Genomic DNA, 20,681 nt, shown 5'->3' with positions numbered 1-20,681 from the left:
TTCTTCTGCAACATGATTAATATGGAAACATGTTTTGCATGACTTCACATGTATGTTGTTGTTCAGTTGTTTTTTTTCAGTCATGTCTGACTCTTCATGACCCCATTGGAGATTATTTTGGGCAAGGATTCTGGAGTAGTTTGCCATTTCCTTCTCCAGATCATTTTACAAATGAGGAAACTGAAGCAAACAAGAATAAGTGACTTGCCCAGGGTCACACTAGTGTCTGAGGCCAAATCTGAAAGATCCTCCTGATTCCAGGCCTGGCACTCTATCTACTGTGCCACCAAGGGTGGAGGGGTGGGGGGAAGGGAGGAAATTTGGAAATCAAAAATTTTTTTTAAAGGATTGTTAAGAAATTCTTTACATGTAATTGGGAAATAGTTAATAAAATAAAGAAAGAAATGTTTATTAAGGGAGTTGGACAAGATGACTTACAAGATTTTTATGCTTCTCCAAAGTGGAAAATCCAGGTCATTTTTGTAGCCTATGATAGACTGGCTGAGTACGAGGTGATTCTTGACACCCAGATGTACAGAACCTGCATCTTGCCAAGCAACTGTCACCTTTGAGTGGCTGAGTTTCTGCAATTGTCAGAGACTTAGCAATGCTAAAGGTTGCTGTTGCATTTGATTATTTTGTCGATTATGAAGCCATTTCGTTATTTTAAAAACATCCTTATTTATTTGCTTATTTACTTAATTTGGGGCTGTGTTTGTGATTTCATTGATTTGGGTAATCTTGCTCTACTAATGCAGGTAGTCAGTCAACAAACATTTTCTTAAGCACTTACTATATGCCAGAGGAGGCAACTATTCAGCAATTTATAATTTTAGAGAGTTGCCTGGGATACAGGTTAAACGGTCTGCCCACGGTCACAGCCTTTATGTCAGAGGTAGGTCTTGAACCTAGATCCTCCTAATTAAAGTCAGCTTTCTATCCAATAGTGCCATGTTGCACCTCTACCTTTGTCCTTTTTTCCCCTCCATAAGTGGCCAGCACGGGAGGAAGAGGAAAAGGGATGTACTTCATTCCTCTTGAGTGGACAGGTTCACTTCTTCATCCCAAGGCTTCTGGCCTTGCTGGATGGCATTGGCCTGTCAGAGAGCAGCCATGCAGAGATCTTCCGGCATTTGCTGTGGTATATACAGGATGTGCCAGATGCTGCAAGGAGTGGCTTAAAGATTCCTCTGCCTGGTGCTTTGTTTCAGCACCACCACAATGCCCTGTCCATCCCCTGCCTGCCTGCTGCCTACCTTCTCTCCTCTCTCAGCGGATCAGCCTTGGATCAGCCCACTGGAACAATGGCTCCCATCCTTAAAGACTGCTGGATGAGGAAGCTGGTACAGGTGGGCAGTCACATGTGCCACCACAGTCAGAGTTCTTGAACCAGCTCCCACAGATGAAAAGGACCTCCATCTTTGTTCATTAATATCTGTACCTTGATATCCTGAAAAACTTAAGATTTTCCTCATGGGGAATACACCCTCCAATGGCATAGACCCCTTCACATTTCCAAGAGCTATTGTGACTAAGAAATTCACCTGGTAGCCAACCTTCTGGTTGACGGGCCTCATTAGTGAGGCTGGTTCTCAAACGAAAGACACATTGCCCATTGCTGGGGACTGTATTTCAAGCATGGGGAACCTGCGGCCTCAAGGCCACATGTGGTCCTCTAGGTCCTCAAGTGCGGCCCTTTGATGGATTTGTTCTGTGAAGTTTGGATTCAAAGGGATGCACTTGAAAACCTAGAGGGCCACATGTGGCCTTGAGGCCGTAGGTTTCCCAACCCTGGGCTAGAACATAACCACGAGCCTGGCCGTTAGCTAATGGTGTTCTCCTTAGACTTAAAGGAATCTAGAGATGGGGGCGGGAGCCAAGATGGTAGAGTGAAAGCAGTGACTTGCTTGAGCTTTCCCCCAAACCCTTCCAACTATCTGTAAAAAATGGCTGTAAGCAAATCCTAGAGCAGCAGAACCCACAAAAAGACAGAGTGAAACAAATTTCCAGCCCAAGACAACCTGGAAGGTTGGCAGGAAGAGTTTGTTGCACTGAGTTGGGAGCGTGGGCTCCTCAGGTAAAGACTAGGCCTCGGGGAACCTGGAGCAGGCCTGGGGGACTGAATCACTGACAGCTGTGGCAGTTTCCAGACTTCTCAACCCACAAACGCCAAAGACAACTTAGAAGGTCAGTAGGAAAATTCTGTCTGACCCAGGTGAGAGAGGAGCTTGGTCCCAGCCCCAGGCCTGCGTAGCCCCAGGGTGGTGGCTGTTTCCAGAGCTCTCGGCCCACAGACAGAAGGGGATCAAGTGGCTGATCAGAGGGGGATTGCAGGGATCTCTTTGCTGGCACTGAGGCAGGATTCTCTTGCTTTGCCCATGCTTGGATCTGGGTCACAGTTCTGGGTGGCAATCCTGGGGTGAGGAGGAGCACTGGCATGGTGGAGCTTGTAGTGGTGGTGAAGATGGAATCCTCCTCACAGTTCCAAGGCAGAAAAGAGTGCTTGTGGTCACTCATAGACCAGAGCACAGGCCAGGAAAGGAGTAAACCCCTTGCCCCTTATCATACCACCTTGCAAGAACTGAAAATTTACAGGTCCCTCAAAGTAGCTCTGAAAACAGCTACACAAACCCCTGAAGCTTGGGACAATCCATTCTCCTCACTGGAAGCAGACTCCTACCTTAACAAAGAGTTTAAAACTCAAGTAACTGGCTGGGATCATGAGCAAACAAAGGTACAAACAAAGTCAGACCATAGAATCTTTCTTTGGTAACAAAGAAGATCAAAACATGCAACCAGAAGAAGACAACAAAGTCAAAGCTCCTACATCCAAAGTCTCCAAGAATAATATGAATCAATCCCAGGCCATGGAAGAGCTCAAAAAGGATTTTGAGAAGCAAGTAAGAGACGTAAAGGAAAAATTGGGAAGAGAAATGAGAGTGATGCAAGAAAATCATGAAAAACAAGTCAACAACTTGCTAAAGGAGACCCCAAAAAATGCTGAAGAAAATAACACCTTAAAAAATAGCCTAACCCAAATGACAAAAGAGGTCCAAAAAGCCAATGAGGAGAAGAATGCCTTCAAAAGCAGAATTGGCCAAATGGAAAAGAAAGTCCAAAAGCTCACTGAAGAAAATTAGAATGAAGCAATTAGAAGCTAGTGACTTATGAGAAAGACATTGTAAAACAAAACCAAAAGAATGAAAAAATAGAAGACAATGTGAAATATCTCATTGGAAAAACAACTGACCTGGAAAATAGATCCAGGAGAGAGAATTTAAAAATTATTGGACTATCTGAAAGCCATGATCAAAAAAAGAGCTTAGACATCATCTTTCAAGAAATTATCTAGAAAAACTGCCCTGATATTCTAGAACCAGAGGGTGAAATAGAAATGGAAAGAATCTACTGATCACCTCCTGAAAGAGATCCCCAAAAGGAGTCTAAAGACTCCTTCAGAGTGAGGTAGGCTTAGACACAGGGAGCAAGCACCCCACTTCATTCTTCAATAAAGAGACTAAAGGGTGTACAACAGAGAGGTTAAATTAGCTGGACAGAACCAGATTAAAATGTAACTGAGGAGTGCTTAATAAAAAAAAAAGTACACTACAACATAGATCATGTTATCATGGTTTTCTAAATCAATGTGCTGCTCACAGGGATCTATTTCTATTCAAATTTGATACGGGTGATATGCAAAACAACATTGCTAACACACTATACAAGTTCCTTGTGCTGATTAACTCTGCGTTGGTGTATCTGGACGTATATGCATATGTGAACATGTGTATACACGGGCACACACACAGAGCTGATCAATACCAACAAACTTCACAATTAATGTGCTAATTATATCGATGTCTACATTCTTTAATACTTGGAAATCCTGAAGAGAAAACTATTCTGTTTGCTCCTCAGATCCCATCCAAGCAGCTACAACTGAACATAAGCTACTCTTTTGGCCCTTCAAGCCCTGGAATGGTTCTCTGGCAGCATGCCTACCACAGCGTTCCCCCAGCTTTTTCTGCCCTTCTAGTTCCATGTTTGACAACCAGCTCAAATGGTGTCTCCTCCATGAAACCTTCCTTGATCCTCCCAGCTTGAAATAATCACTCTGTTCCAGGATGACTCCTCACTTGTACCTCTCTGATGACTTTCATATTCTATCCTGTATATTATATAGACAGTTATATATACATATAACTATTTTGGTTATTTGTCTGATGACTTTTCTCCTCTCCTAATGGACAGGAACTATTTTTTGATTCATCTTTATTTTCCCCATAGGTCCTAGACCAGTGCCTTGCAATAGATAAGGAAATGTAGTGGTGTCTCTGGGTGAGTGTTCTTTCTCACCCCAAAACCTTTGCCATGGGAGGGTGGGGAGAGAATTAGACCCCTAGTCGTCTCTAACATCTAGCTTTTTAAGTACCTTGAAGTAAATCGTATTGACCAGCACCAGGACAGTAAGGTCAGTGATGGCTTTCTTAGGAATGACGTCAGTGATGAGCCCTTCGGTCTTGTTTGCAACCCAGTCATTAATGATCATTCTTGACAGCTCTGGGTTTCCCTAAAGAGACAGAACAAAAATAAAATGTATGTGCTTTCCCATATTTTGTCCATTCACTTCTTTACATAACATGTATAAGAAAGAACAGTACGGACTAGTTTCATTTGTCCATTCTTCCGCAAATTCCTTGAGCACATGGAATGCTTCCAGTCCAACCTATTCAAGTCTTACAGTAGGTAATACAAATCCCTTCCACATCGTGGGGATTAGGGGCATGGCATGCCTGCAATCTACATAATCCATGTTAAATTTTTTGGCCCTCCCTTTGTACCAGAGAAGAAGAAATTATGTATGCTTATGGTATTAAAAGATAAAATATGTTGATATTATACAATACTAAACATCTTTTATGCATTTCTGAGTTTCTAAACTTTTTCTGTGTCATCTGCTGGCCTTCACATGTCGTTGTAGCTTTCTCATAACTCCCAAAAAACTCCCATTTAATTTCTTATGCTGACCCATGATATATCAAAACTGCAGTAGGGAAAGTCACGATGTGGAAGGGATAACTATACAGTGCTTTTGTATCTTTTGGTACTCAGTGGTGAAGAGAAGGAGGAGGAAGAAGAAATGATTTTAGGCAGGGGACTCCAAAAATTGTTTTTTCTTAGCTTTCTAAATAAAATAACAAGAGACAACTACCCAGAGTATGTATATTGAACTTGGGTAATCAATGAAAAGAATTTATTGGGTGGACTGTTTTGTACAAGGCCTTTCAGGGAAGCTATTGAGCTTCCAAGTCCAAATAAAAATAAATTCCCCCACCTGTTTAGGGTCCAAGCAAGGAACCTGGCTAAGAAGAGAAAGATATAAATTGGCAAAATCTGAGAAACAGTCCTTTTAATGACTCTTCTTGTCCCCTAAGGGGTGTAGAGGGTGTTCAGGGAAGACTAGCACCTCTTATGTGAGGGCTCACCAAGCCTTTTTCAGGGCTGCTCATCCACCTTTACTGTCCACTTTCACTCAACTCTCACCTGTGGCGCCAAGAAGCTGTAACACGTGCAGTGGCCACACCCCCGTAAACCATCTCAGCAGAAGAGCTAACCCAGGTGGAGAGTAACCAACAGGGGAATATCTGCCCCAAGCATGTGAAGACTTCCCCTGTCAGAATGGGTGGATGAGAACAATTTGTTCCAACAGCCACGAAGGTGGATGAAGCAGGAGCTGTGGAGTGCTTAGAGTTTGGTCAGACATTGAAGACACCAAAGTCACCCACTACATCCTGAGCCATTTCCAGGAGTCTGACTGTTGACCTTCCACTGGACTTTGATGACTCAGGAAGAGAGAGTGAAATTGATGACTTTAGCAATTCAGCCTCACTTAAATCCAAGTCATTCACAAGTCAAGACATCACCTGGTGATATCATTGGTCCTCTTTGAAAAACAAAGGATGGGGGCAACTAGGTGACCCAATGGATAAAGCACCAGCTCTGGAGTCAGGAGGACCTGAGTTCAAATCTGGTCTCAGACCAGACATTTGACACTTACTAGCTGTGTGACCCTGGGCAAGTCACTTAACCCCAATTGCCTTGCCAAAAAAAAAACAACAAAGGATGAACAACACCAAAAGCAAACAACAAGGGGGCCCATCTTGTTCTCATTATCTATTCCAGGTCCATCTTGTTTAAAGAAAGAGCACTAAATTTTCAGGGGAGCAATCCCAAGGGCACTTGCTTATGGTGACCCCTCCATTGCTTTGGGGAAACTGCTGATAGAAGGAATGGCACCCATCCAACTCACTCTGAAGTCCAGTGGCTGAAGCTTGGCTCCGTACACCACCTCACTGATATCCTGGTAGGTCTCGTTGAAGGTGAACGACTTTTCTCCAAAGAGGCGATTGGCTGCCACCAGTTCAGAGGATTTATTGGCTTTCCGATAAAGCCGGCAATTCAGCTTGGCAAAGAAGAAGTGGATCTGATCTGATGTTTTCTCTGAGATCGTATCAAACTTGAACACCTAAAGAAACCAAGCAGAGATGCTAAAGGACAGCAGAGGAGTCCATGGGAACATCCAACTAGACTCTTATTGTTCATCTAATGCAAGGGTTCGTAACTGTATTTGTGCCACCTCGGCAGCCTGCTGCAGCCAAAGGATAATGCTTTTAAATGCATAAAGCAAAATACATAGGATTACAAAGGAAGCCAACCGTATTGAAGTCTATTTTTAAATATATATATTTTAATCAAAATATATTTTTTTAGAAGTTCATGGATCCCAGGCTAAAAAGCCCTGATCTAATTGAACCCCTTCATTTACAGATGAAGAACTCAAGGCCCAGAAAGATTAAATAACATGCCAAAGGTCACACATGTATCAAATGGAAGAGTCAAGATTCAAACTCGGGTCTGATTCAGCACTCCCAGCTCATCAACAAAATGTTCCACCAACATCATGTTGCCTCTCCCATAATTGACACTTTGTGTTAGGAAGAGTTCTGTCTCATCTCAGAAAATGATGGAGGAGCTTGGTCAAAATGGTGTAATTAAGGGGCAGCTAGGTGCTGAAGTGGATAAAGCACTTAGCCCTGGATTCAGGAGGACCTGAGTTCAAATCTGGTCTCAGACCAGACATTTGACACTTACTAGCTGTGTGACCCTGGTCAAGTCACTTAACCCCGATTTCCTTCCCCCCAAAATACCACCCCAAATGATGGAAGTATAGCCATGGCCATTAATGATTCAAACTTCACCTGCTCATGCATATACTGCCTCTCCTTCCTTAAGGATTCTCTCCTGCCATCCCAAATGAAACTCTGCTCTGCTCCTAAAGTGGAAAACAAGGGGCAACCTTCCTTATACCAGCTGTAAGCTAATCTGACACCCAGATTTGAGGGGTCCTCCATTACAGGGTCCTCCCTGCTAGAGAGCAGGAAGGAAAAGGCTTTTTCTATCTGGTTGAGAGTAAAAAGATATGAGGTTCATATACATACAATCAACCACTACTCAGATAAAGGAATCCTCAACCCCACCTTGCTGAGATCTTTATCTCTGCCCTTCATGCGGCCTGTGACTTCTGTTATGACTTTCCTTTTCTGATTTCTGATTTCTTTCCTTTTCTGATTTCTCCATGTAAGCTCCTTGTGTGTTTTTGTTTGTTATGGTGGAGAGGAAGGTGTGATCCTCCCTACACCCTGCCCCATACCACTCCTGGATGGCCCTGCCCAAAGCCTTGGCTCCAAGTTTCCATTTTGAAGGAGTCCTTTACTATGACATGCCACCAACTGTTCTCTCCAAACCATGCCCAGCTACACACCTCAAAGGAAGGCATGCAGAACCCAGGCCTACCCCCTGTAGTGAGAGGGAGGGCCTAGAGAAGGTTGCTTGTTTTGGAACCAGTATTTCAGGACTATTGCTCCTGTCCCAGGAAGGATCATACCTATAATCTTGCTGAACAGAGCTACTGGACTTCATTAAAGGCTCAGACATTTTTAAGTCCAATAATAATTTAAATGCTGTTGACAGATAGACAAAGAAAAGGCAGTGTGGCCCCCAGTGTTTTCGAAGCTCCAGTCTCTACTGAAGTAAAGGGTTGAATTAGTTGTTCCCAGAGGGCCTAAATCCTCTCTGTGCAAGGTCCCAAGTTTGGTGAAGCCTGTGTACTAACCCTTGTTTCCCATAATGCTCTGAACACTACATCACCCCTTTCAGGAAAAGAAGTTCTCCTAGAAACTTCTGCTAAATGTTTAGGGATATTTTATTCAGAAAAAGTATGAAGAAATTTTTTCAAGAGGAAGTGTTCCTCATTTCTCAAATATATGGGGAACCGAGCCAAATTTATAAAAATGCAAGCCATTCCCAATTGATAAATAGTCAAAGGATACGAACAGGTCGTTTCCAGAAAAAGAAATCAAAGCTAACAGTAGTCACATAAAAATGTTTTAAGTCACTATTGATTAGAGAAATGCAAATCAAAAGAATGGAGCTACCACCTCATACCTATCAGATTGGATAACAAGACAGAAAAGGAAAATGACAAATGCTAGAGGAGATATGGAAAAACTGGGACACTAATGCATTGTTGGTGGAACTGTGAACTGATTCAACCATTCTGGAAAACGATTTGGAACTATGTCCAAAGGGCTGTAAAACTCTGTATACCCTTTGACCCAGCAATACCACTACTAGGTCTGAATCCGAAAGCGATCAAATAAAAGGGAAAAGGATCTATTTGTACAAAAATACTTACAGCAGCTCTTTTTGTGGTAGCAAAGAATTAGAAATTGAGGGGATGGATGTCCATGAATTGAGGAATGGCTGAACAAATTGTGGTTTCAGAAAAACATGGAAAGATTTAAATGAACTGATAGCAAAGTAAAGTAAGTGGAACCAGGAGAACAGTGAACACAGTAATAGCAATATTGTACAACGATCAACTGTGAATAAATTGGCTGTTCTCAGCAATACAAAGATCCATGACAACTCTGAAAGACTTATGATGGAACAATGCTATCTAACTTCAGAGAGAGAAGTGATGAACTCTAAGTGCAGACTGAAGCTCACTTTTTTCACTTTCTTTCTGTTTTTGCCACATGGCTAACATGGAAATATGTTTTATATGACTTCATATGTATAACTGATATATTGCTTGCCTTCTCAATGGGTGAGGAAGAGAATTTGGGACCCAAACTTTTTTTTAAATGTAAATAAATAATTGAATTAATGAATAGATAGAAAAAGAGGAGGTGGTTCCTCTTTTTGCAGAGTATAAGAGGTATTTCTGCTCAGTGCCTAGCATGGCACTGTCTGCCAAGTAGGCACTTACAAATCCTTGTTGGATTCAATTTGATTCAGATCCCTAGCTTTCTTCATTGGTCATCACCTAAGGCAAGGGTTCTTAACCTTGTTTGTACCATTGGTTCCCTCTGGCAGTCCGGTGAAGTCTATGGACCCCTGCTCAGAATAAAGTGTTTAAATATATAAAATGAAATACACAGAGTTACAAAGGAAGCTAATTATACTGAAACACAGTTATCAAAATATTACCAAAACCAAAAGTTCACAGACTCCAGCTTTCCCTGTGGGAAAGCCTTTCTTCTTGACCCCCTTATTGTGCAAGTTTGCTTCCTCTTTCTCAAATACACATGTCTGTTTACATGTTGTATCCACCCAACAGAATGAAAACTCCTTGAAATCAATGATTGTGGGGTTTTATAAAATTTTGTCTTTGTACCCACAATACCAAGAACAATATGTTGCATATGGTGATAAATATAAGGACAAGACCTGGGCCTCAAAGCCCAGTTCTCTTGCTGCCACATAGCCCTACTCAGGGGATCTCTTGACTTTCTTGAACCCCACAAATCCAAACCTCATCCATGACTAGCCCTATGAGCTTGAGAAGGACAGGAGAAGAGAGCAATAGAGGAATACCCCCATTTTAAGAAACACTAGTTTACAAAATAATAAATTGGGGGTGATCATTCACATTACAAAAAGATCTACCACTTTGTTCCTCCAAGTAGATGGCTTCCCTAGACTACTTAAATTGTTCAAGTCCATTAAGGAAAGACTCATAGGTGGTCACAGGCTCCTGGTTGAAGCCTTGAACCCAGGTGGAGCTTGGACTAAAGGTCACTCTTTGGTTACCTCCATGAGTTGCTTGAGTGTGCTGTTACAAGCACCCAGCTTGGTCATGGCAAAAGCTGTGGAGATACTGAGAGGGGACATGAAGATGTTGTCATTGTTGCCCTTGGAATCTGCCAGCTGCTTGTAGAACTCTGTGGCAAAGCGGGAATTGGCCTCGGACAGTTCCCACACTCTTGGGTTGGTCAACTCCGGGACCTTCTTCGGTTCTGAGCCCTCGTCTTCTGAAGGCTTCTTCTCTGGGTGGCGGTAAATGCACATGGGATTCACTGGAATATCCCGGGGCCTGGCGGCGCAGATGTCGCCCACAGGGTTCCAGTGAGAGGTCACACAGCCCCAAAAGCCAACGAGCAGCAAGGAGAGAAGACACAGCTTTCTGAAAGGAGGCAGAAAAGAAAGTCAAGCAAGCTGATGGGACCCTGGATTTAATCCCACAAATCTCCGACTACTTGTAATAGCTGCCTAGATGACTGGGCCTCCTGCCTCTCCTCTATCCACCCCACCTCTCTGCCACCTATATAATCGTTAATGCTGTGATTCTCACCTCTCTACTCAAAACCCTTCAGTGATTTCCCATTACTAATTGAATGAAACCCAAACTGATGCCGACATTCAAAGTCATCCAGAGTACAACTCTGACTTTTCCAGCCTTGTCTCATCCTACTCCCCTTCACAGACCTTTTGTTCTAACCAAATGGGACTATTTTTTGTTTGTTTTTGCTAGGCAATGGGGTTAATTGACTTGCCCAGGGTCACACAGCTAGTGTCAAGTGTCTGGTCTGAGGCCAGATTTGAACTCAGGTCCTCCTGACTCCAGGGCCAGTGCTCCACCCACTGCGTCACCTCGCTGCCCCAAACTGGACTACTTCTAATCCTTCTTTCCTTTCCTAAGTGTTCTTGCTCATACCATCCCCTATGCCTGGAATGAACTCTCCTCTCCTGTCCACCCCATACTGTCTACTGAAGTCCTAGGCTTTACTAAGGTGCCTCCTTCTCCATCAAGCCTTCCCTGACCAGCTCCCCCAGCCTAGTAAAAGTTACTTCTCAAGGCAGTTAGGTAGCATAGCGGATAGAGCTCTAGCCTTGGAGTCACGAGGACCTAAGTTCAAATCCGACTTCAGACACTTGACATTTACTAGCTGTGTGACCCTGGGCAAGTCACTTAACCTTGACTGCCTCACCAAAAAGCAAAAAAAAGTGACTTCTTCTTCCTCAGACGTCATCTGGAGTTGCCCTTTGCACCCACCTCCCTTGCCATGGTATCAGAGTTGCCTGTTCACTTTTCTCCCACATTCATTTACAAGCTTCTTGAGAGCAATGTCTACACTATAACTATCTTTCTAACGCCAGGACCCAGCAAAGAGGCTGGAGGTATCCAAAATAAGGGAAGTGATCGTCCTGCCTTAACTCTGCCCAAGTCAGACCATTTCAGAAAGAACACTGATTCCCCTGGAGAGCATCCAGAAGAAGATGGCCCCTGGCATCCATTCATCTACTCAATCAACACCAGTTACTTGTTGGGCACTCCGCAAAGAGCTTGGCATACAGTGAAAAAAAAATCTCTGCTCAAGGAGCTTACATTCTATCAGGGAGAAAAAACTTAAACACAGAAAAGTCAACAAAACACATTCAATGTAATTTCAGGGAATTAAGGAAATGCAGCCCCAGCCAGGAAGGTGAGGTTAGGCTTCCAATAAAAGGTGGCTGCTGAACTAAGTTTGTTTTTTTTTTCCTTTTTCTTTTTTGGCTAGGCAATCAGGTTTAAGTGACTTGCCCAGGGTCACACAGCTAGTGAGTGTTTTGTGTCTGAGGCCACATTTGAACTCAGGTCCTCCTGACTCCAAGGCCAGAGCTCTATCCGCTGTGCCACCTAGCTGCCCCTGAATTAAGTTTTGAAAGAAGTTTGGGATGCTGTCAGGCAGAGGTGAGGAAGGGATGCCTTCCAGGTTTGTACAAAGATGCAAAAGATAATAACAATGATAATAAGCATTTTTTTTTTTTGGCAATTGGGGTTAAGTGACTTGCCCAGGGTCACACAGCTAGTGTCAAGTGTTTGGTCTGAGGCTGGATTTGAACTCAGCTCCTCCTGACTATAGGGCCAATGCTCTATCCCCTGTGCCACCTAGCTGCCCCTGATAATAAGCATTTTAAATAGCACTTATGGTCTGCAAAAATGCTTTACGTATGTTATCTTGTTTGAGCTTCATAATAACCCAGTGAGGTAGGGTTATTATTATCCCCAATTTACAGATGAAGAAACCAAAGCTGGGCCAGGTTAAATTACTTGCCCAGGGTCATACAACTAGTAAGCATTAGAGGCAACATTTGAACTCAGGTCTTATTAACTGCAAAGGCTACACCCCATCCACTACATCAGTCTAGAATGAAGATTTTGGAGTTTTTTGTTTTGTTTTTGGTGAGCAATTGGGGTTAAGTGACTTGCTCAGGGTCACATAGCTAGTTAAGTGTCAAGTATCTGAGGCCGGATTTGAACTCAGGTCCTCCTGAATCCAGGGCCAGTGCTCTATCCACTGCACCACCTAGCTGCCCCTAGAATGAAGATTGTGAAGGGGTACTCCCTTCCCCCATACAGAATGAGGTTAGAAAATAAGTTGGGGTGAGGTTTTGAAGCACTTTAAATTCCAGAGAAAGGATTTTTTTTATAGTTGGCCAGAGAAGTAATAGGGAACCTTTGGAGTTTATTGAATATGGGATGATTTAGTCCTGTGGCTTAAAAAAATCCCTCTGGCAGCTGTGTGGAGGATGGATTGGAGAGGGCAGACACTTGAATGCTGGAGGTAACTAAAAATATGGTTCGTGTGGTGAGGGAGGATTTGATTCTTTTATCCTTTACAGTAAACGCCATGTTAATCCAGCAAGGTTGGGAAGTGAAATGTTTTGGCTAATCAAAAGTTCTGGGCAAAAGAGTTGCCATATTTGCCAGTTTATAAAGTCACAGTGACATATTTTTAACACTAAAACTATCCTTAACATAAAATGATCTTTGATCAGTTGAGGGAATGGGGGGGTATTTGGCTTGGAGAAGGGGCTTCATGAGAGCCATGTTTAAGGACGCGAACGACCGTCGTGTCTCAATCTATGATTCTATGATTAAATTTGCTCTGCTTGGTCCCAGAGGAAGGGGGAGAGAGGCAGACTTCTGGTGATGTGTGTGAAGATATACTTCCTTATCATTGCAATGGAAAGGCCCAGACTGCTGCAATGGTCTCCAAACTGGTCTGCTTTTCTCAGGTTTCTACCCTCTCCCTCCATCCTCCCCACTACTGCTCAAGTCATTTTCCTAAAGCCTGGATCTAATCAAGTCACTCCCCTGCTCATTAAACTCCACTCACTCCTTAGTACCTCCACAGGCAAATACAAACTCTTGGCCAATAGGTTTGTAGAGAGGAATTTATTTTTTTTTCAGGTGTGGATGAGACAAGATGAGCTCTGAGGCCCCTGTCATTCTAAGAGTCTGTGATCACTGTGGCCTGAGGAGGTAAAGGAACTCAAGCAGAAGGTGAGATCAGAGCTGAAGAATGGGGATTAACGGGCAGCTAGTTGGTACAGCTGGTACACAGATGTGGAGTCAGGAAGACTTGTGTTCAATTTTTTTACCTTAGACACTAGCTGTGTAATTTTAGACAAGTCATTTAACCACTCCCAGCCTCAGTTTCCCCATCTGTAAAATGGGGATAATGAAAAACTGGCTTGTGGCCCTGGGCAAGTCACCTAAACTCTCTTAGCCTCAGTTTCCCCACCTGTAAAATGGGGTAATAATAGTACCTACCTTTCAAGAGTATTGTGAAGATGAGATAACATCTTTACAATGCTTTGCCAACTTTACAATGCTATATACATTGTTGTTTAGTTGTTTTCAGTCACGTCTGACTCTCTATGACCCCATTTGGGATTTTCTTGGCAAAGATACTGGAGTGGTTTGCCATTTCTTTCCCCAGCTCATTTTACAGGTGAGCTCTATCCACTGTGACACCTAGTGCTATATAAATGCTAGCTATTATTATAGGGAGATGAGAGTCAAGTCTCAACCTCTGCCTCTTCAAGCCACTGAAAGAGTTTAGAATGTGGTTTGGGGCAGGCTTCAAACCCATAGAAACAGTTTTATCCAGCATCCCATCAGCCGAAATCTACATGTATTATCTGTCATTTCTATGTGAACAGTGCCATGATGATAATCCTAAGGTGTGCAGGATCTTGAGGTGCCTTCCAAATAATCAATCACAAAATTAGAATCATGGAATCTCAGACTTAGCAAGGACATCAGAGATCCTGTATTCTAATTCAAACCCCTGACCATTAACCCCTTCTACAGCATCCTAAGGAAGAGGTTATTCAGTCTCTTGCTTGATGACCAGTGATGATGGGGAACCCACTGACTCATGAGCAGACCATTCCACTGTAAAGATGAGGAAGTATATCCTTACACACATCAGCAGAAATCTGCCTCTCTGCCCCTTCCTCTGGGACCAAACAGAGTAGATCTAATCATAGAATCATAGATTTAGACATGATGGTCTTTCACATCCTTAAACACGGCTCTCATGACTCCCCTTCTCTAAGCCAAACACCCCCAGTTCCTTCAACTGATCGAAGATCATTTTACATTAAGGATAGTTTTAGTGTTAAATATATGTCACTGTGACTTTATAAGCTGGCAAATATGGCAACTCTTTTGCCTAGAACTTTTGGTTAGCCAAAACATTTCACTTCCCAACCTTGCTGGATTAACATGGCGTTTACTGTAAAGGATAAAAGAATCAAATCCTCCCTCACCACACAAACCATATTTTTAGTTGCCTTCTGTGTGTTGAATTTTTTAGGGCGCTTGGTTCTGTTCTTCTCCCTGTCACTTCCCAGGTCTCTCCCTTAATCAGTCAATCAATAAACCTAGCTGCCCCAAGGCTTGGTTTTTAGGGGAGTTTGGGGATTATTAAAAAATGCTGCAAAATTTCCAAAAGTCCAAACAGCAGCTTTCATCTCCTGGTGTAACTGTGGTTTCAGTACCATCATCCTCCACCCACGACAACTGTCCCAGATATGGGGAGAGATCTCAAGGTTTTGTGCTGGCCAAAAATTCAGGGCTTTATTGTTAACCAATTAACATAATAAAAGCAAGAGTGTGGGCCCAGAGGATGGGAGGAAATGACCTGGCTTTCTTCCCTTAGCTTTTGTCTTTGTTCAACTTCCCATTACATTTGGAGCTCCGGAGCCGGGGGGGGGGGGGGGGGGGGGAGGGAGGAGGGGGGGGTTTGGTTTTTTGTTTGTTTTTGTGACAAGCCCTGATTTGGGCTTTTGGGGGTACAGGATCAACCCAAAGGTGTTGCTGTTGTTCATTCGTGTCCCACTCTTCCATGACCCCATTTGGGGTTTTCTTGGCAAAGATACTGGAATGGTTTGCCATCTCCTTCTCCAGCTCATTTTACAGGTGAGGAAACTGAGGCAAATAGGGTTAAGTGACTTGCCCAGGGTCACACAGCTAGTATCTGAGGCCATATTTGAACTCAGGTCTTCCTGACTCTAAATGTAATGCAGAACATTATTTTACCATTTAGGTAGTAGGACCCTTTAGGCCATGGAAAGCAGAAGTTGCTGCTTAATCTTGCCCTAGACCTCTTTCCTCCTAAATCTAAACAATAGTGAAATGTACTCTTGCATAGCTTAAGCATAGCCCATACCTCCAACACAAATGGATAAGAAAACTTGCAATATAATGACTTTAGATAATTATGTTTATACCAGAAACCAGGACACCTGGTCTGGTTTGTGTGATCCCTGACCTGTAGTGATGGGGTGCTCAGATGCTTGTGCTTGTACTTTTGCCCCCCAAATGCCTCCCTAGTCTCAGAAACACTATCTCTGACAACCACTCCCCAGCCCAAGGACACTGTGCCTAGCAGTATTCGTGCATGGGCCTCAGCACGACCCTTCTCTGGCTGCTCAGGCCCCAGCCCTCAGATCATATCTCTGGAAGCCTCCATTGTGAGAAAGTTTTTTCCTTTGTTGCAGAGCATTATCATGTCTAGACAGAGGGAGAGGGGTGTCCTTGACCAGCCCAAAAACTCTTCCTCTTGCCAGACTTCAAAGATCCATCCCCCTCCCTATACTCCCTATATAAACCCTAGCTCGACCCCTGATGGGGCTGCTTGATTTGGATGTGAATACCCCTGGCAGCCGTGTGCTAATAAAGTCTACAATTTAAATTAGTCTGGGTCTAACTCGCTAATGTCTCGGTATAACATAAGCACAGCACTCTGTGCACGAGCTGCCCCTCGTTAAACAACTGTTATTAGGAATTTCTAAACCAAAGTGAGATAGTGATCTGGAACCCTGGACTTTGAATCTATATTAGCCTGAGGTAACCAAAAGAATAGACTTCTTCTTAGCCTGGGAGCACTCTGTCTGGCCTTTATTGGCTGTCCCTTGTTAGACTAGTTGAGGGCAGCTGGGTGGCAGGCACAATGAATAGAGCCTAGGGCCCCCCCTCCCCGAGTTAGAAAGACCTGAGTTCAAATCCAGCCTCAGACACTTACTGTGTGAGCCTGTTTGCCTCAGTTTCTTGTTCTGTAAAATGAGCTGGAGAAGGAAATGGCAAACCACTCTAGTATCTTTGCCAAGAAAACCCTAAAGGGGGTCACGAAGAGTCAGACACAAGTGAAAACAACTGAACAACAACAAAAGTTAGACGCAGGCAATCTAGGCAATGGAGTACACGGGTGTTAGTCTGGCCTTTTCAGGAAGAACCCTTTCTTATTACTCAAGAGCCAAGAGCTCAGAATGCCTTGAGATGCTGACCAGTAAGGGATGATATGCCTAGTGGAGAGCTGTGAGGATGCCAAGCAGAGGATGGCACACCAGAGGACACTCAACCCTATAGTGTTGGAGGTGTGAGTGGTCGTGGGCCACAAGTGTCCCCCATGTATGTGCCTTCCAAACGTGTGTGCTTTTGCTACACCCAACCCAAGAACATGGATTCTTGATATGTTCCTTGCATGTTATCCCTTATATGTTCCTGGTCATACCTGTTCTAACCTATGAGAGGATATACCCCAAGTGTGCATGGGGAGATTTTTTTTATTGTCATTTCTTTTAATATACTTTTTAATTAAATGTCTTTTATTAAACTAACGTTTGCTTCAGCTGGTTGGCTGACTGGGAATCAGTAAACACATGGGTGAGGGCTCATAAAGTATAATTTGTGAGTAGGTGCTGACACAAAGACTACCTCAAATCAAGGGTAGATTTTGTGGCGGCCCGTGTGAGGGGCCCCGTGGGAGTATACTGTACTAATGAACTACATCGATAGGTTGTCTCTCCAACTGTGTATCTGAATCCACTTGTGTTTTCCCATGTGGATCTTTAAGTCAAACTCTTTTGAGTGGTTTTGGAGCTATAGTATGCCAGGGCTTGACATAATCAACAAGACATTATATACCAACTGGACATGGAGAGTACTTCACCATCTATGGGCAACTTTCGTTTGTACTTTATGCTGGAAAGCCCACCTCTGGTGGGCGTATGTCTCCCTTCCTGTTTTATGTTTTCCTACATATCAGAGGGTCAGTCATCAAACGAAATTATCTCTATAGTTACATCATTCAAGGAATCTTGTATGCCTAACATATACATGGGAGATTCCTTACTGGAGAAGTTTTCAAGAAACATTTTGCTCTAGAAAATAAAAATTTTTTTCATCAACCAATAGCAGCCTGGTGGAGTAGTGTAGTTTATGTGATGGGCCTGGAGTCAGGAAGACCTGAGTTCAAATCTGATCTCAGACACTTACTAGCTGTGTGACCCTGGGCAAGTCACTTAACCTCTGGCTGTCTCAGTTTTATCAGCTGTAAAATGGGGATGATAACAGGACCTGGCTCCCAATATTGTCGTGAAGACCAAATGAGACATTTGTAAAGCACCTAGCACCATGCCTGTCATATACTAGGTTGGTTGTTGTCCTTTGTTCTGAAGAGGACCAAAATGATTCTGTTAGAGTCAAGGTACAGTGTGTCCGCCTATCGCTGATCAGACCAGTATGAGCTGGGAATGCTGTACTGAGGGTCAAGCACAAATAGTCCGCATGAACATTTGGGGTGGATTCTCTAAATTTATGCATCTCACATTTCTAGGGAGCTACTTCAGTTCTGCTTTGCTCATAAAGCACAGCACCTGCTCTGATGTGGGCACACCAAGCTGGGTGGTTCTGTGCCAGTGTCTCCCATGTCATACGATCAATTCTAAGTTCTTCAGAGAGACTTTGAAAGTGACCACTATGTGAACACTTGCTCTGAGTTCTTTATAAAATAGTCTTTCCGGCAAGTGTACATTTGGGATTCAAACAATGTGGCCAGCCCATGGGAGCTGCACTCTCTGAAGCAGAGTTTGAATGCTTGGCAGTTTAGTTTGAGAAAGGACCTTAGTGTCTGGTATCTTATCCTGCCAGGTGATCTTCAGATTCTTCCTAGGACAATTCAAATGGAAGCAATTCAGTTTCCTGGCATGGTGCTGTTATAAAGTCCAGGTTTCAGAGGCATACAACAATGAGGTCAGCACAATGGCTCTGTAGACCTTCAATCTGTTGGTCAGTCTAATACCTCTTCTCTCCCATACTTTCCTTCAGAGCTTCCCAAACACTGAGCTACCTCTGGCAAAGCACGCATCAACCTCATTATCAACGTGTACATCCCTGGAAAGTACACAGCTAAGGTAAGGGAACTTATCCACAACATTCAAAACTTCTCCATTGGCTGGTAACCAATGGTTCCACATATGGATGGTGTAGTGCTGGCTTATGGAGCACCTGTGTTTTCTTGATGTTAATTGGTCGGCCAAAATTAGCACAAGTAGCAGAGAATCAATCCAGACTTTGTTGCAACTCAGCTTCAGCGGCTGCATTAAGTGCACCATCATCTTCAGACAAAAAACCATGCACCAACACTCCTTCCACCTTGGTCTTGGCTTGTACTCTTTTCAAGTTGAAGACTTTACTATTAGCATGGTAGCTGACCTTGACACCATGTTCATCCTTTAAAAAAGCACAGGAGTAAGCACAGAGCCTTGTTGCACTCCACTGGTGACTGGGCAAGCACGAGAGCATTGTCCATTATCCAGAACCTGGACAAGCATCTTGTCATGAAATTGATGTACAATGCTGATGAACTTCTCCTGGCAACCAAATTTTGGTATCAATTTTCCATAAGCCTTCATGACAGACAGTATCAAAGGCCTTGATCAGATTTACAGATGTTTCATACAGACCTCTGTTCTGCTCCTGGCATTTCTCCTGGAGTTGTCTGGTAGCAAACACCATATCGACTATTCCTCAGCCCTTTCTGAAGCCAGACTAGTTCTCAGGTAGATGACCATCCTCCAGGTAAAGGATCAGACTATTAAGGAGGACTCTGGCAAGAATCTTGCCAGCAACGACTAAGAGAGAGACCCCATTGTGATTGTCACAGAACAATCTGTTTCCTTTGCTTTTATAGAGATGGACAATAGAAACATCATTGAACTTCTGAGGGATAACCTCCTCTTACCATAAAACCCAGAAAATTTCAGTCAACTTTTGTATGAGCAATGGACCCCCCACCTTGCTGGAACAGAATCAGCACCAGGTGCTTTGCCACAGAAGAGGAGCTTAATGGCATTCGACACCTCTTCTTCAGTTGGAACTTCAGGTAGGGAGGGATTGACTTCAACCTAAGGAAAACAGCCAATGGCCTCAGCATTGATTGATGATGATACGTTAAGAACACTATGGAAGTGTTCAGCCCATCTCTCTAGCGTCGTGTCCTTATCACTAATCAATGTGGTTCCATTAGCACTGAGTAGTTAAGTTACACCGTAGGTCTTTGACCCATAAGTAGCCATTAGGGCATCATAAAAGCACTCTGGCTTGCTACTATCAGCATAAAATTGAATTTCATCTGCCTTCTTACTGAGCCAAGAATCCTGCATCTCTCTAAGCTTCACTTGTACTTTACTTTTGAAGGAATTAAATGCTGCCTTCTTACAGATGGATGAACTATTCTGTTGGTAAACCCTGTGGAGTTCTCATTTTTCATTTAGCAGCTTCTGAATTTCCCATCATTTTTGTCAAACCAGTCTTCATGCTCTCAAATGTTCTGACCCAGATGAGCAAAGGCAGTGCTATACACCAAATCTCTGAAAGCTGCCCACTCCTTTTCTGCTCCACTGTTGTCACTTGTGCATTGGCTCAACTTTCCCTCCAAGTTAACAACAAATTGTTCCTGCTCAGACAGAAGCTCTAATCTGTTGACCTTCGGTCTTCTGGTAGTCATTTTCCCTTGAGACTGCTGCTTTTGTTGAATGCGAATATTTAGCTTAGAGAGGTTATGTCTATGATCAGTCCATCACTCGGTGCTATACACTGCCTTCATCACTCTCACATGCTGTCTGTCTCTTCTCCTTACCATCACATAGTCTATTAAATGCCAATGGTTGCTGCGAGGGTACATCCACAAAGTTTTATTGAGTCTAGGTAAATGGAAGAC

General features: G+C 43.4%; 1 protein-coding gene across 1 annotated transcript in view; it reads right to left on the bottom strand.

Moving 5' to 3' along the window:
- Nucleotides 1-20,681, bottom strand: part of SERPINC1 (serpin family C member 1) — a 36,263-nt gene that overhangs the window by 8,449 nt on the left and 7,133 nt on the right. Inside the window, exons 2-4 of the mRNA XM_078156485.1 lie at nt 10,156-10,528; nt 6,311-6,526; nt 4,433-4,570 (exon numbers count right to left, since the gene is read on the bottom strand). Of these exons, the coding sequence (XP_078012611.1) occupies nt 4,433-4,570; nt 6,311-6,526; nt 10,156-10,528 (727 nt within the window). The remainder of the gene's footprint in view (nt 1-4,432; nt 4,571-6,310; nt 6,527-10,155; nt 10,529-20,681) is intronic.

This window comes from Phascolarctos cinereus, unplaced genomic scaffold (genome assembly GCF_003287225.1).
Source record: "Phascolarctos cinereus isolate Bilbo 61053 unplaced genomic scaffold, phaCin_HiC Scaffold_5;HRSCAF=322, whole genome shotgun sequence".
NCBI classification, from domain to species: domain Eukaryota; kingdom Metazoa; phylum Chordata; class Mammalia; order Diprotodontia; family Phascolarctidae; genus Phascolarctos; species Phascolarctos cinereus.
The sequence above is the reverse complement of the archived record's forward strand: the minus strand, read 5'-3'. Positions and strand labels throughout refer to the sequence as shown.